This window comes from Canis lupus, chromosome 34 (genome assembly GCF_048164855.1).
Source record: "Canis lupus baileyi chromosome 34, mCanLup2.hap1, whole genome shotgun sequence".
Lineage (NCBI taxonomy): Eukaryota > Metazoa > Chordata > Mammalia > Carnivora > Canidae > Canis > Canis lupus.
In genome coordinates, this window is record NC_132871.1 from 20,553,294 (window position 1) to 20,570,843 (window position 17,550).

The window sequence follows — 17,550 nt, forward strand, 5'->3', positions numbered from 1 at the left end:
ATTTTCTTCCACATCACATTTCTATATCTACTTCCCTACTCTTCAGTCAATATCCACCATTACTACTACCACATTTTACACACATAGCTACATGGATTTTCTACCCTTTCTGAACAAGCCACACTCTTGTGGCTCCATGACTTCACATAGGGTATTTTCTTTTCCCGGAATGCTTTGCCTAGCACACCTCATCGGTTAAGACCTAGCTTAAGGGTATCCCCCTATATAAAGCCTGTTTCTAAGTTTTCAGGGTTTATTTTGATCTCTGCAATATATATATATATATATATATATCCTATACATTTTCCACCTGTTTTCATTTTCCTACTCCACGTGGCAACAAGACATTGTGTCTCATATATCTATGTAATTCTGATACCAGTTGCATTTTCTAGCACACCAGAAGTACTTAAAATTACTGAATAAAGAAGGAAAACTGTCAACAGTGAAATGGACTAAGAAAACATTTTTTCTTTCAGAAAAATATATTTGAGACCCCTGAGCCTCCTTCTAAACATAATATAGTGAAATTAGGATCCTGTACTAATCAGACATTTATGTGATTATAGGTTTAAATAGTATTCAGAATTTCACATAAATGAGAAAATTAAAAACATGTATGTACGTGTGTATATATGTATATATGAAACAGGATATATAGCAAAAAACATATGAAACAGGATAATTTCCATTTAAAAATTGAGAAAAGACTAAAGACTCAAATATTTTTGTACAAATGCTGTTGTAACACATTCAGATTGTAACCAGTTTTATACTGTATCTTTACTTTGGAGGTCAGGACATCTTTATGACAGAAGAACAGAAAAAATATTACAATGCAATGAAGAAACTTGGATCCAAGAAACCTCAGAAGCCCATACCTCGACCAGCAGTAAGAATTACTCATCTTCTTTAACATTCTAAAGCCTTATTTCCATATGATGAAACTGGTAGTGTTCTGGATGAAAACATACTGAGTGATATCACCAATATATAGTATGCCCTAATTGTAAAGTTCATATTGTTTAACACAGTTCACAACTGCCACACTCGGTAAGAATTATTAAGTTATTAAAAAGGAGGTGATGCTCTCTACAGTTTGTCGATTGAAAACGTGCAATTTGGAGTGTCCAGTAACTGCTTCCATAGCAGACTCCATATTCCTGCTGCCACCTATTGCTGCCAGGAATGTACCCAATCATGTTATACAGCACCCTCTTGCCATTTAAATAGATGGGAATCTGGAAAACTCCCATCCCACCCCATTATTTCCCTCTACACTATTTGTTCTCTCCATTTGACGACTAGAAAATATTAACATTCTTAGAAAGGAAAAGGGTATCATCAAAATAGTTTGTTTCACCAACAACACAAAAAAGAAAGACTTATTCAGAATGCATACTCCGTAGAGCTTCATAATATACGAAAAGACATAACGAAGGATTATGTTCACAGAGCGGCACTCTAACTAACCTATCTTCTTAGATGGGTAAGGAATAAGGAAACTGAAGCCCCCCCCCCAAAAAAAAAAGTAAAATATCCTACCTAAAGTCATAAAGCTTGTTAATTGCCAGAACTTGGATTTTCTCATAAATCCTATAAATGACTTCCACTTTACCATATTTTTAAGAGTTTTGGATTTGAGGTTAGGAGTGATTAAGGGGGGAGGTAGGGGAGGATACACAAAAGGACATAAACCTGTTTTACTGATTATTTAAATATTATATTTTAAAGAAGAAAACTCTGTCAATTCATGAAACTGATTTTCAATAAGCTATGAAATTTTATGTTTTTATTTTAAATTATTAAGGATTTATTTCCCTAATAGAATTATATCTAATACCACATGAGTATAGTAATCTTTAAAAGTACGTGATTCCTGAGATGATTGCTAATAAGACAAAGAAAAAATGTCATTCATTTTTGTTGAAGCATGGATAAAGAACAGATGAAGAAAGAGATAAATAACACACAAACATAATTAAAAGAGACAGAATAAAATAGAAAATGACTTATTTTGAAGGAGAGAGAGATGGAAATAAGTTATAAACCAAAATTCCTGAAGTACTGATAAATGAATTAGGGTATTCATCCATTTAAAACTCTGTATCAATCTACTTTGTAAATCTTCCATTATTAGTTGTCATAATTTTTTGGTAAAAATTATCAAGTTATTTTAAATCAAGCAAAGCCCATGCATATTGACAGCTAACTGCCACCAATTTATGCCTTACTGAGCTCTGTCTTCCCATGGAACTTAAATATACTGAATACGTTTTGTTCTTATCATATGACTTTTTTCATTTCCTTTTGTATTTTAATGTGAAGAGAAATGGAGCACAAAAAATTGTTTGTAGTAATGTGATAAGGGTGTATATCTCATGGCCATATATGGAAGGCCTTCATCTGAAATTTTAGTCATTATTTATGAAATGTGCGTATTAACCTTCTTTTACCTCTCTTTCTAGAACAAATTCCAAGGAATGGTCTTTGACTTTGTAACTAGACAAGTCTTTGATATCAGTATCATGATCCTCATCTGCCTCAACATGGTCACCATGATGGTGGAAACTGATGACCAGAGCAAATATATGACTCTGGTTTTGTCCCGGATCAACCTTGTATTCATTATCCTGTTCACTGGAGAATTTGTGCTAAAGCTCATCTCTCTCAGATACTACTACTTCACCATAGGCTGGAACATTTTTGATTTTGTGGTGGTGATTCTCTCCATTGTGGGTAAGAATGGTTTAATTACAGAGAGGTACCAATGTAGGTAAAGCTCCCCCAGGCCTGACAGCTGTGTAACACAGAAATTAGATCTGAGAATGTTAATGTGTATAATTCTTAAGTTTACCACTACTGTTCATTTTCCTCTAACAGAAGAATGTCAATATTTGAAAAGAGAATATATTTAGAGATTTCAGAAATAATCTTTGTCAGTAATCAGCACATTTTATGTGTGGGGATAACTCTTCATAGAAACTGAGTGTATATAATCTTAAATTGCCATGACACTCTGAGGTTATTTAATTTTTGGATTTTCTAAAAATCTATATTGGTTTATAACATTATAGAATCATTGAATAAAACTCTGTTATCTTTAATTGCTAGTATTAGGGAATAGACCCAAATATTTAGTAAAAGTTTATAATCATAACAATCTTACTGTTTTCTTAAATCTTGCAAATATAAAGCATTCGTGTCGGCATAAGATATTCACTGTTTAGTTGATTTCTGTATTTTTTCCACAGGTATGTTTCTGGCTGAGCTGATAGAAAAATACTTTGTGTCCCCCACCCTGTTCCGAGTGATCCGGCTTGCCAGGATCGGTCGAATCTTGCGTCTGATCAAAGGGGCGAAGGGGATCCGCACACTGCTCTTTGCTCTGATGATGTCCCTCCCTGCCTTATTTAACATCGGCCTCCTGCTCTTCCTGGTCATGTTCATCTATGCCATCTTTGGAATGTCCAACTTTGCCTATGTTAAAAAGGAAGCTGGAATTGATGACATGTTCAACTTTGAGACCTTTGGCAACAGCATGATCTGCTTGTTCCAAATTACCACCTCGGCTGGCTGGGACGGATTGCTAGCACCTATTCTCAACAGTGCACCACCTGACTGTGATCCTGACACAATTCACCCTGGAAGCTCAGTTAAGGGAGACTGTGGGAACCCATCTGTTGGGATTTTCTTTTTTGTCAGTTACATCATCATCTCCTTTCTGGTTGTGGTGAACATGTACATCGCTGTCATCCTGGAGAACTTCAGTGTTGCCACTGAGGAGAGTGCAGAGCCCCTGAGCGAGGATGACTTTGAGATGTTCTATGAAGTCTGGGAGAAGTTTGATCCTGATGCCACCCAGTTTATAGAGTTCTCCAAGCTCTCTGATTTTGCAGCTGCCCTGGATCCTCCTCTTCTCATAGCGAAACCAAACAAAGTCCAGCTCATTGCCATGGACCTGCCCATGGTCAGTGGGGACCGGATCCACTGCCTCGACATTTTATTTGCCTTTACAAAGCGTGTTTTGGGTGAGAGTGGAGAGATGGATGCCCTTAGAATACAGATGGAAGACCGGTTCATGGCTTCGAACCCCTCCAAAGTCTCCTATGAACCCATCACTACCACTCTGAAACGCAAACAAGAGGAGGTATCTGCTGCTATCATTCAGCGTAATTTCAGATGTTATCTTTTAAGACAAAGGTTAAAAAAGGTATCAAGTGAATATAACAAAGAGGCAATTAAAGGAAGGATTGACTTACCTATCAAAGAAGACATGATTATTGACAAATTAAATGGAAACTCCACCCCAGAAAAAACAGATGGAAGTTCCTCTACCACATCTCCTCCTTCCTATGACAGTGTAACAAAGCCAGACAAAGAGAAGTTTGAGAAAGACAAACCAGAAAAAGAAAGCAAAGGGAAAGAGGTCAGGGAAAATCAAAAGTAAAAAAGAAACAAAGAATTATCTTTGTGATCAATTGTTTACAGCCTATGATGGTAAAGTCTATGTGTCAACTGGACTCCCAGAAGAGGTCTATGCCAAACTGACTGTTTTAACAAATACTCATGGTCAGTGCCTATAACAAGACAGTGACCTCTCCATCACTACAACTCTGTGAGTCAGGGTATCAACAAGATTGACAAGAGGTTGCTGTTTTCATTACCAGCTGACACTGCTGAAGAGAAACTAAATGGCTATCTAGACTGTAGGGATAATTGTGCAAAGTGATCATTGTAACTACACCAAACACCTTTAGTACAGTACTTGCATCCACTCTATTTTTAACTTCCATATCTGCCATATTTTTACAAAATTTGTTCTAGTGGATTTCCTTGCTCCCTAATTCATAGTTTATTCATAATACTATGTCACTATTTTTGTAAATGCCATTTAAGTTGAGAGAAAAGTATATGAGCCCTGTGTTCCTACTCCACAAGTCTCTCAAATGATCAGCAAAAGTGTTTTGAGAGATAAAATTCTTGCTCAAAACCAGAAAAAAATATTCTAATGTCAATAATTTCAGGTACTTCCATTTTCTAGACAGCTTTAATTTTGAAAGTGTTTTAGTCTGTTACATTTGTTTATATCTGAACAGTTATGTGCCTGTAAAGTCTCCTCTAATTTTTAAAGGATTATTTTTATGCAAATATTGTTTCAGCAAGTGCAAATTTTATTCTAAGTTCCAGAGCTCTATATTTAATTTGGTTAAATGCTTTCCAAAAACAAAATGAAAAAAAATCTAGAAAAAGTATATCTATAGTGTCACTTTAGAATAGTTGTCCCACTTTCAGCTGCAGTATTGCTTTGCCATCTTCTACTCTCAGCAAAGCTGACATTTTATGTCAATTCAACACCCCCTGTTATGTAAATAGTTATTTTATCCTGTGGTGCATGTTTGGGCAGGAATATATATATATATATATATATATATATATATATATATATATATACACACACACACACACACACACATATATACACACGTATATATATAATCATATATATATATATATATATTCTGATAAACATCTATTAAATCAAATATGTACCACAGTGTATGTGTCTTTTGCGAGCTTCCAACAGGGATGTATCCTGTACCATTCATTAAACATAGTTTGAAGACTATCACTAATGCATGTTAATATTGCCTATGCTGCTCTTTTACTCAACCCATTCTTCACAAGCCTTGGTTAGAAGATGTCACATGTTGGTAGAGTTGGAAGACATACAGCTCTATCCAGTATGTCAAGCAGAATAGCTTGCAGTTATTTAAAAGTACCTTTACTTCTGAATTTTAATTCAACTTGAGTGTCATATGGTGTCTCTCTATATTTCAAAGAAACACACTGCATACTGCCTATTGTCAAAACCTATACTATCATATTTTGCTAAAAATATGTCCAAAACTTGTTTAAATATAAATAATGTAAAAATATGATCAATTTTATTTGTTGCACTTTGTACATAAGAAAATTATTTTCAGGTTGATGACATGGCAATTTATTTTACTTTATGCTTTTGCTTTTTATTTTTAATCACAACTCCAAACTTTTGAATCCATAAGACTTTTCAATGGATAATTTCCTAAAATAAAAGTTAGACAATGGGTTTTGTGGATTTCTTTGTTATAATATATTTTCTACCATTCCAATAGAGATACATTGGTCAAAAATTCAAACCTAGATCATTTTTTACTATGGTTGCCTCAATATTACCCATTATTCATGGAAATTTTTTTTTACTCAAACTTTTGTAGTATTTGCTTATGCAGACTAGTCTTATTTTTTTAATTCTTGCTATACTAGAGCTATTAGAGAAATAACATGGGCTCTCTCCTTTTTAGCCATGAACAAAGTGGCAAAGTTGTGCAATTACCTAACATGATATAAATTTTTGTTTTTTTTGCACAAACCAAAAGTTTAATGTTAACCTTTTACAAAACTATTTACTTGTAGTGTACTAAATGAACTGCATGCAGGGAATTGCTATTACTAAAAAGAATGGTGAGCTACGTCATTATTGAGCCAAAAGAATAAATATTTCAATTTTTATTATATTTAATTTCTTGGCCTCTGTTTTTTATTAATGTTTAAAATATTCATAATTAATGAAATCTGTAATTGATCTGATATTTGTATACATAAAAGTTCACAGGGATTTTACAGTAACGTAATACATGATCCACCACACAGTACTATGGAATAAAAGCTATCAAAAAGCAGTTGTGAACTTTTCTGTGTGCAAAGAATCACATCCACATGTTCCAATTTGCAGTTTCAGTAACAGTAATAGTAGCCATTGACAATGGTTGTCAATACCAATTACTTCCCTTGGCTGTAACCATTTTCATCTCAGCTCCTCTCCGTGTTATTGATAACCATCTCCAAATTTCTTGGTAGCTAACAAAGGCTACATACTTTGTTATTTAAATTCATTTTATGAATTCCTATTTACATATAAAGTATTAATGATGGTTGTGATTGAGAATTTACATTAACTTTTTTTTAGGGCCCTTGGATTTATGTCTTGTCAAAACCAAATGTTTATTCTCAATGGAAAATTCCAATTATAAGGCATATTTTTTTGAAGATGAAGTGAATCTAAATATGCAATTCATAATTTCCTCAATGTAAATGATATAAGCTGACTTCAGTGGAATTCACTGGCTTCTTTCTGCTAAAGTCAATTTTCAGATCTCGCCAACACCACAGAGAAGTGAAGTATTACTTTGCAAAACCCTTACCCTTTCTATGCAACCCATCATATCATGTTAGCCAACTATTCTATTAATTGATATGCACTGCAGCTACATGATCATCTTCTAAAATAGTCATGAGAGCCTTCAGCTGAAAAAAAAAAAAACTTTTAAAAATATACCTATCAAGCTAATGGATATTCTGAAAATACTGTTCAGAATATAGAGCTGTTAATATAACCTAATATATATTTTAAATGACTAATTCCATAAGAAAAATCCTTCTATTATTGAACTTCATCACAGAATTGTTTAAAATAACTAGAAAAAATTTTAAAAATAAAATATGCTAGAAATAATCAACTTAGATACAGAAATAACAATACTATGAAATTAAGGAAACTTAAACTCACCAATAAGTGATACTAATGGCTGTCCTTTAGTAAGGGAAGAACATTTATATGGAGAAAAAAATGGGTATTCCAGTTTTTAAATATTATAGCCAAAAGATAATAGCTATATAAATTTAAGTGTTTACTAATTTTCAAATAACTAGAATACAATAAAATAACATAAAAATCATTCTTGTGCATTTCAAACCATTACATAGTAATCATAAAGAAAGTTCTTGCTGACCATTTTTGCATTAATGAGAAACACCAAAAAAGACTGGACCAAGAGTTCTAACACCTGTCTTTCAGTATCAGTTCTGGTATCAAATTAGCAATGTAATTCAGGCAAATCAAATTCTGGCCCCTCAGATTCCTCCTTTTTTGAATGACACTTTTGTCTCTTAAATTCTAAAATTCTATGTTCAAAGTCATATTGTCTATTCAAAGGGAGTAATCTTCTTTATATGGGTAACACTTAAGGAAAAATATATGACCTGTCAAGCCTTTTAAAACATTACTCAGGGTGGTTGGGTGGCTCAGTGGTTGAGCATCTGCCTTTGGCTTAGGGCGTGATCCTGGTCCAGGGATCGAGTCCCACATCGAGTTCCCTGCATGGAGCCTGCTTCTCCCTCTGCCTGTGTCTCTGCCTCACTCTTTCATGAATAAATAAAAAAAAAATCTTTAAAATATATAAAATAAAAAAAATAACATTACTGAGATAAGCTTAAATGGAAATACATATGGCTCCAACTTTAGCTCCATTAAGAAAAAAGTTTTCTTGGCCACCCTGGTGGCTCAGCGGTTTAGTGCCACCTTCGGCCCAGGGCGTGATCCTGGAGTCCTGGGATTAAGTCCTGCGTCAGGGAGCCCATGACGTGCTCCCTGCATGGAGCCTGCCTGCTTCTGCCTGTGTCTCTGCCTCTCTCTATATATATCTGTCTCTCACTTATAATTAAAATATTAAAAAAAAAAGAAAGAAAAAAGTTTTCTTGTCCTCTTGTCCTCAAAGGTTTTATAACACAAAGTGAAGGATGCTTTAAATAAGTGAAAGGATGGCTATTATTTCTTTATGGTGTTACAGATTTCTAAAAGACAACACCTGACATATAACAAAAAGTCACTAATAATTTTCAATTTTACCTGTAAAATTGTCTAGAAAAAGTGTACTTGCTTCTTTTTGTCATTAATTAATATTTGCCACAAACCTTCAAGTTGGGCTTATTAAAGTCTTATATTCCCTAGAGTACTGTTTTTATTACAAAAGATTAAAAGACACACATCATTTTATTATAACATCTAAAACATTTTTTCTCAAAAACTTGTGTTGTTACTGACTCCTACAGATTCTTTTGTCAGCAGTGTTTCTCCCCTCCTCTTCTTTCCAGAAACTCTGTTCAAAATTCTGCCAGTTTGCATACTGAAGTACGTATCTAAAACTTCCTAAACCTAACAGCACCCAATTGCTCAGAAAATCAATTTCCCCTTCTAATTATGAAGTAAAAACAAATCCCTACATAATCTGCCCGTACCTATTTTACTACTATCAGCCATTATTGGCCACCACTGATGGCCACCACTCCACAACTCATGCCTCTTATCCCTCATAATCACACACTCTCCCGTTACCTAATGTTTTGACATCTTTCCTGTCTTGAACATCTATCCACTTCTTTGCCAGAAATGTCCTGATGAATCATTCCTTATCTTTCAAGACCTGGCTCAAGTGTCATTATCATCTAGGAAGCTTCCACAGAGTTCCCCAAATAGAAGAAATCATTTCTCCTCACACTTCCTCATGTGATCCATGATGGTGTGGATCGTACTGTGCTGCATTACCTCCTTCACAGTTATTTCTTCTTAAAATATTGTAGCACATTCAATATACAGCACATATCTCATTAATTTTGTCACCCTTTTTTCCTCTAGGACTAGGATATGTGACTATCAATAAGTAAATCTATTGCTAGTAGAATTGATTCTTGCAGAAACACACAAATATATTTTAAGTGCCAAACAACAAATACTAATAAACTCTTTAAATCCTATGAAGGACAATTCTCAAATTTATTAGCATGTAAATTCAAAATATCCACCTTTATAATCAGTTGAAATATATACAAATATCTTGGAAATGCTGTATACCTATTAACTATGTTTATAAGTAATATTTTTTACCTAATATAAACTACTGAAACCAAAAACTTCATTTCATTAACTCTATCAGTGAAATAATCTTATTCAGTTGTCTTCATTAGAAATACATTGCATGGGCACCCCCAGTGGCGTAGCGGTTTAGCGCCGCCTGCAGCCAGGGGTCTGATCCTGGAGACTCAGGATCGAGTCTCGAGTCAGGCTCCCTGCATGGAGCCCGCTTCTCCCTCTGCCTGTGTCTCTGCCTCTCAGTCTCTCTCTCTCTCTCTGAATAAATAAATTTTAAAAAAATGTTTTAAAAAAAAAGAAATACATTGCATAGATAAAAACAGAGTTAGGTTTTATCTATCTTGAAGTAGATATTCTTAACTTTGATAATTCATGAATACACTGGTAATACACTAATAACTTCAGAAATTTGCTGAATAAATATATATCTTACCACATAATGGGACAACTATCATGAAATCCGCCCCCTCCTAAAATATCTAAAAATGGAGGGTAAAGTATTGTTAAAAGACCACTTTTAATGTATAGTTGGACTTACAAGAAAGCAAGGGAAATTCCCTGAGACTGATGGAGAAAGGCAAGCACTGATACTCTAGGTTCTACTAATCCCAGTGACCTACAGCTTGGTTTAAATTGCCCAGACACAATGTAGAAATAGAACACAAAGATTTGGCTCCAGTATGGGTTAGAGATCCTGAATAAATTCAAGGCAAATAAAAGGCTACACACTTTATTTTCCAAAAATCTACACACTTAATAAAAGCATTTTCAAAAGTCAATACTGCAAAAGTGGACAGGAAGGCAACTTGGCAAGCAAATTTTTCTGTCTTAACTTTGAATTTATGGGGAAAAGTCTCTCTTGAGCCTCATAGCTATCAGCCCAGAATATACCTGGATTTATAGCCCAAATTTATACTATCTGCCTAGTACAAAATACTACAAGGCAAAAATTTGATTTAAATAGACACAAGTCGCTAGCAGTTCCAGCCTTCTGTGTGAAACTAACTGAAATCCATTCTCAGTCCCGTCCTCAAAGACTTCCCACAAATAAAGTCCAAGAAACATGAGCTCACAACAAGCTGCCAGATGAGAGAGGGAGAACATATCCTAAATTCTTCAGATGTAAGATATAAGTATATTCAATAGCATTTTTTAAAAGGGGGATTAAAGTACGAATAATGGTGAGAAATAAAAATTACGTGACATACTTGAAAAATAATATTATGCCACTTCTAGAAATAAAGAAGAATTGAAATTAAAATAATCCACAAGACTTAAATATTCAGTTACATGGAACTGAAAAGAGAAATTATGAGTTAGAATCTGAAAAACTTAAAGCCAAACAGCAGAGGCAAAAGCTAAAATGTATGAAACCCTTAAGAGAATTTCAGTAAAGGTGAGAAGGTAAAATACTTGGAATTCCAAGAGAAGAATTAAGATATTAGGGGGAAGCCAATATTTGATTACCAAATGATTAAGATTATTATTATAATGAACATAAATCCTAACATGCAGGAATCACAAAAATCCTAATTAAAATAAAACTATAGCCAAGCATACCTTAATAAATTCTCAGAACAAAGTACAAGAGAAAATCTTAAAACTAAATAAGAAAAAAAAGACACAACAGAACAATTCAACTATAACAGCAATAAAAAAAAAATGTTGTAAGAAAATATCTGTTAAAACTAGTGTTTTAGGGCAGCCCTGGTGGCTTAGCGGTTTAGCGCTGCCTTTAGCCCAGGGCATGATCCTGGAGACCCGGGATCGAGTCCCATGGCAGGCTCCCTGCATGGAGCCTGCTTCTCCCTCTGCCTGTCTCTTTCTCTCTCTCTAATAAACAAATAAAATCTAAAAAAAAAAAAAAAAAAAAAAAAAAAACTAGTATTTTATACTCAGAAAAGAAGTCTCTTTATAAATAAAAAAGAGATGAAAATATTTGTTACTGGGAGTTCAAGAATTCTAATTGTATTGTTCAGGAGGATGATAAACATAGTAACTTTTAATTTTGCTTAGAATACTTACTAAAATATCAAGGGTATACATGGAAAGAGAAATGGGACAAAATAATTATTGTACAGAAGAAAAATTAAATAGCTTGACATTTAATAAATTTAAAAGCACAAGAAGGAGGAGAAAAATAGGAAAATGAGACGAATGAAGAGTACACAATAACCTGGTAGAAATTAATAATAATTAGCCCATTCTGGGTGCTTACTATGTGCTAATCGTTTTTCAAATACTTTACATGATAATTCTCACATTATCTCTATTAAGATAAGAACTATGAAGAAACTCAGACATGGAATATTTTTAACTTGCCCAAGGGACGCATTGCTAGGAAGAAGAACAATATGGATGTTAATCCAGGAAATCTGGCTCCAGATACAATCTCTTAATTACTGTATTATAGTACCTGACATCTAGAATGACTATTACACAACTCTCATGAAGAATCACACTGTACTCTAAAAATTGTACACTCTGGAGAAAAACTCCAACATGGAATTCAATGTAACACCATGGCACTGGTAATAGCTATAAAAAACATAGCAATAATATGTTAATAATTACTTTTAAGTATATTGAACTGTTCAGCTAAAAGACAAATCAGGTTGATTTTTACAATGCAACTATTTAAAATAAATCTAAAATGTAAAAGTAAAAAAGTAACAGCATTGTAAAACATCAGACAAATGCTAACAAAATAAATACTTATGAAAGAAACTGAGGAAGACAAAAAGAAATGGAAAAACGTTCCATGCTCATGGATTGTAAGAACAAATATTTTCAAAATGTCTTGCTACCTAGAGCAATCTATACATTCAGTATAATCCCTATCAAAATACTGTCAACTTTTTTCATAGAGCTGTAACAAATAACCCTAAAATGTGTATGGAACCAGAAAATACTTCAAATAGCCAAAGGAATGTTGAAAAAGAAAATCAAAACTGGTAGCATGACAATCCTGGACTTCAAACTCTATTACAAAGCTGTAATCATCGAGACAGTATGGTATTGGCACAAAAACAGACACATAGATTAATGGAACAGAACAGAGAATCCAGAAATGAACCCTCAACTCTATGGTCATCTAATGTCCAACAAAGCAGGAAAGAATATCCCATGGAAAAAAAAAGACAGTCTCTTCAATAAATGGTGTTGGGAAAATTGGACAGGCCATGCAGAAGAATGAAACTAGACCATTTTCTTACACCATACACAAAAATAGACTCAAAATGGATGAAAGACCTAAATAGAAAACAGGAATCCAACAAAATCCTAGAGAAGAACACAGGCAGCAACCTCTGACCTCAGCTGCAACAACTTCTTGCTAGACACATCTCCAAATGCAAGGGAAACAAAAACAAAAATGAACTATTGGGACTTCACCAAGATAAAAAGCTTTTATACAACAAAGGGAATAGTTAACAAAACCAAAAGACAATCAACAGAATGGGAGAAGATAGTTATAAATGTCTTATCAGGTAAAGCGCTAGTATCCAAAAATCTATAAAGAACTTCTCAAACTCAACACCCAAAGAACAAATAATCCAATCAAGAAACGGAAAGAAGACATGAACAGACACTTCTTCAAAGAAGACATACAAATGGCCAACAGACACATGAAAAAATGATCCATATCACTCGGCATCAGGGAACTACATATCAAAAGCACAATGAGATACCACCTCACACCAGTCAGAATGGCTAAAATTAACAAGTCAGGAAACAAGAGATGTTGGCAAGGATGCAGAGAAAGGAGACCCCTCTTAGACTGCTGATGGCAATGAAGCTGGTACAGCCATTCTAGAAAACAGTATGGAGGTTCCTCAAAAAGTTGAAAATAGAGCTACCCAGCAATTGCACTACAAAGGATTTACCCCCAAAATACAAATGTACTGATCCAAAGGGGTTCCTGCATCCCAAAGTTTAGAGCAGCAATGTTCACAATAGCCAAACTATGGAAAGAGCCCAGATATCCATTGAGAGATGAATGGATAAAGAAGACATGGTATATATATACAATGGAATATTACTCAGTAATCAAAAAAAATTGAAATCTTGCCATTTGCAACGTGGATGGAACTAGAGGATATTATACGAAGCAAAATAAGTCAATCAGAGAAAGGTAATTATCATATGATCTCACTCATATGTGGAGTTTAGGAAATAAAACAGAGGAGCATGGGGAAGGGAGAAAAAAATAAAACAAGGTGAAATCAGAGAGGGAGATAAACTACAAGAGTCTTAATAGGAAACAAACTGAGGGTTGTTGGAGGGAGGGGTTGGGGGAGGGGGTAACTAGGTGGCGGGCAATAAGGAGGGTACTCAATGTACCCTGGGTACATTGAGTGCTATATATAACAGATGAATCACTGAACTCTACCTCTGAAACTAATAATATGCTATATGTTAATTAATTGAATTTTAATTTTAAAAAATAAGGGAAAAATAAATAAGTAAATACATACATATTTTTATTATTAGAGTCACAATAGGTTTAAAATTCTAAGAACTATTTCAAACTGAATACACCTCTTAAACTTATCTTTAAAATACACAAAACAAAAAACCTATTCAATCACAAGGAGAAATGGACAAATCTGTCACACAATGAAGATTTTAATATACTTCCTTGAATAACTGATAGCTCAAGTGGATAGAAAAACCTAAAAGAATATGTAAATTATGATTACAATTAACAGCTTCACCTATTTTGACACACAATGAACATTTGAAAAGTCTCAGGATTTTTTGTAAATGTACATGTCACATTTATTAAGATTCATTACATGAAAGACCAAAATGCAAGTACCAAAACATTTCAAAGAATTAGTATCAAACAGAGAACACTATGTTCTCTAATAGGAATAAAATCAGGGGCACCTGGGTGGCTCAGTCAGACAACCAATTCTGGGTTTCAGGGCAGGTCACAATCTCAGGTTGTGAGATTGAGGCCTGATCAATCTTAAAATTGCTTAAGATTCTCCACCCCCCCCCCCCGCTCCAACTGTCTCCAAAAAAAGGGGGGGGCAATTAAATTGGGAACCTAGCTTTCTGGAATATTTGGGGACTTAAAAATGTACTTCTAGTTTCCTGTGCTAGAAATGATGAGGGAGCTAATATCAGACCAATGTTCTGATAGATACTATAAATCTTGAATAAAATACACTTAATCTTTAGGTACTAGAGAATTATCCAAAATCCAGAAAACTGGAAAAGAAATGGCACTAGTTGAGCCTCCTGTTTATGATGGCTTTTGTCTGAGTTCAGGACCAATCAATACAGAGCTGAAATTCAGATAAAAATCTGCAATCTTACTTACTGAGAAATTAGAGGACAGAGTTTAAAACAGTCACAGCAAATTGAAGAGTTACAGAATGACAGATGAGAAGCCCCAAATTCAGCATATTAACTGAATTCTCCGGCTGATTCTTAGACTTTGCATGTGTGGGCTAGATTTAAAGCAATCATTGCAAAAGCTTAAAGATTCAGAGTTTTCAGTTGTTGTCTACTTCTAGAACATAGAGTCTGGAGTTAAGTTCAGCCAATACTCTTCAGAGAAACAGATGAGAACCAGAGAATCTGTAAGATTTCTTTCACAATACTCATAAGAAAAGGCACACAATGGAGGAACAAATTTTAGATTTAACAGGCAAGGAGTCTAAAGTGATTAAATTATACTCAAAGATTATAAAAGAATATGTGCTCAAAATGAATGATTGTGACACCTCTAGTTTTGTTCTCCTTTTTCAAGATTGCTTAGTAATTCCACTACTGGGTATTTACCCAAACATAAATTCAAACAGATACATGTGTCCCTATGTTTACAGCAGCATTACTTACAATAGTCAAGATATGGAAGCAACCCAAGTGAGCACTGATACATGAATCGATAAAAAAGATGTGGTATATACATACAATAGAATATTACTCAGCTATAAGAATGAGATCTTGCAGGATGCCTGGATGGCTCAGTGGTTGAGTGTCTGCTTTCCACTCAGGGCGTGATCCCGGGGTCCTGGGATCAAATCCCACATCAGAGAGAGCCCACTTCTCCCTCTGCCCATGTGTCTGCCTCTCTCTCTCTCTCTCTGTGCCTCCCAGGAATAAATAAATAAAAATTCAAATAAGAAAGAGATCTTGCCATTTGTAACAATATGGATGAATCTAGAGGGTATAATCCTAAGTGAAATAACTCAAAGAAAGATGAATACCATATGATTTCACTTGTATGTGGAATTTAAGAAACAAAACAAAGAGAAAAAGAGACAAACAAAATACTGTTAAATATATAAAACAAACTGGTGGTTGCCAAAAGAGAAACAGGTAAGGATATAGGTGAAACAGGTGAGGGGATTAAGAGCAAACTTATCTTGATGAGCACTGAGTAATGTATAGAATTGTTGAATCACATATTGTACACACCTGAAACTAATATAACACCATATGTTAATTATACTGAAATTTTTTTAAAATGCATCTTATTTACTAAAATTTACACAGCATTGCTAAAAACAATTAAAGAAGATATAAGTAAAAACATTTTTTAGTAAAATATTTTAAATTTTTAAAAATGAAAACTAGAAAATAGAGTTTGATAATATAAAATTAGTACACTATAGAAATTGTGAAATGAAGCTAAAGTGGTACTTGGAGGTAAATTTATAAATAGAAATCTTTTTGTTAGAAAATAAAGACAGCTAAAACTTAGTGAGCTGAGGAATAATTTAAAAACAAGAGAATAAGGCAGCTCAGCGGTGGCTGAGCGGTTTAACACGGCCTTCAGCCCAGGTGTGATCTTGGAGACCCGGGCTTGAGTCCCACGTTGGGCTCTCTCCATGGAGCCTGCTTCTCCCTAGGCTTGTGGCTCTCTCTCTCATGAATAAATAAATAAAGTCTTTAAAAAATAAAATAAATAAAATAAAAACAAGAGAATATTTCCAAGGCAATTAGAAGCAGGATAGAAAGAAAGAAAGAAAGAAAGAAAGAAAGAAAGAAAGAAAGAAAGAAAGAAAGAAAGAAAGAAAGAAAGAAAGAAAGAAAGAAGAGTAAGCTTAAGGAAGTACAAAAAATATATATATACTAGAATGAACAAAAAAAATGAACAAAAACAAAGTTGGTTCTTGGAAATAAAATTAACATATTTTAAACCTCTGGCAAGACTGACAATACGAGGAATAAAAAAGGTGCAAAATTACAGGTATTGCTGAGATTAAAAATAATAATAGAATAGAATGCAACAAACTGCTTTACTCAAAAGTTTTGAAAAATAGCAGAATAAATATATTCTGAGAAAATTAGCATACCAATGAAGTAAAATAGTAACAAAAATTTTGTAAAATTTTTAAGTTTTAGGAAATTTAATTAATAGTTAAAATCAGGGATCCCTGGGTGGCGCAGCGGTTTGGCGCCTGCCTTTGGCCCAGGGCGCGATCCTGGAGACCCAGGATCGAATCCCACGTCAGGCTCCCGGTGCATGGAGCCTGCTTCTCCCTCTGCCTGTGTCTCTGCCTCTCTCTCTCTCTCTCTCTCTGTGACTATCCTAAATAAATAAATAAAATATTTAAAAAATATTTAAAAAAAAAATAGTTAAAATCATTGCCTACCCTAACAAAGAGACACTAGACACATGGTTTTAAGTTGCAAGCAAATTTCATATACATATACAATATATATACACACATTTATGTTAAGAGTTTTTAATATACATTTATATTTTTATATATGTATATATACATACTTATATACATATGTACATATGTACACAAGATTTTATATACATATATAGATAT

At 34.0% G+C, this 17,550-nt stretch overlaps 1 protein-coding gene across 2 annotated transcripts in view; it reads left to right on the forward strand.

Annotated features, from left to right (window-relative positions):
* Window positions 1–6,565, forward strand: part of LOC140624573 (sodium channel protein type 3 subunit alpha) — a 104,105-nt gene extending 97,540 nt beyond the window's left edge. For both annotated transcript variants that reach the window (XM_072811484.1, XM_072811483.1), the window contains exons 26-28: window positions 788–892; window positions 2,469–2,739; window positions 3,255–6,565. In XM_072811484.1, the coding sequence (XP_072667585.1) occupies window positions 788–892; window positions 2,469–2,739; window positions 3,255–4,450 (1,572 nt within the window). In that variant the 3' untranslated portion in view covers window positions 4,451–6,565. The remainder of the gene's footprint in view (window positions 1–787; window positions 893–2,468; window positions 2,740–3,254) is intronic.
* Window positions 6,566–17,550: the final 10,985 nt, after the last annotated feature.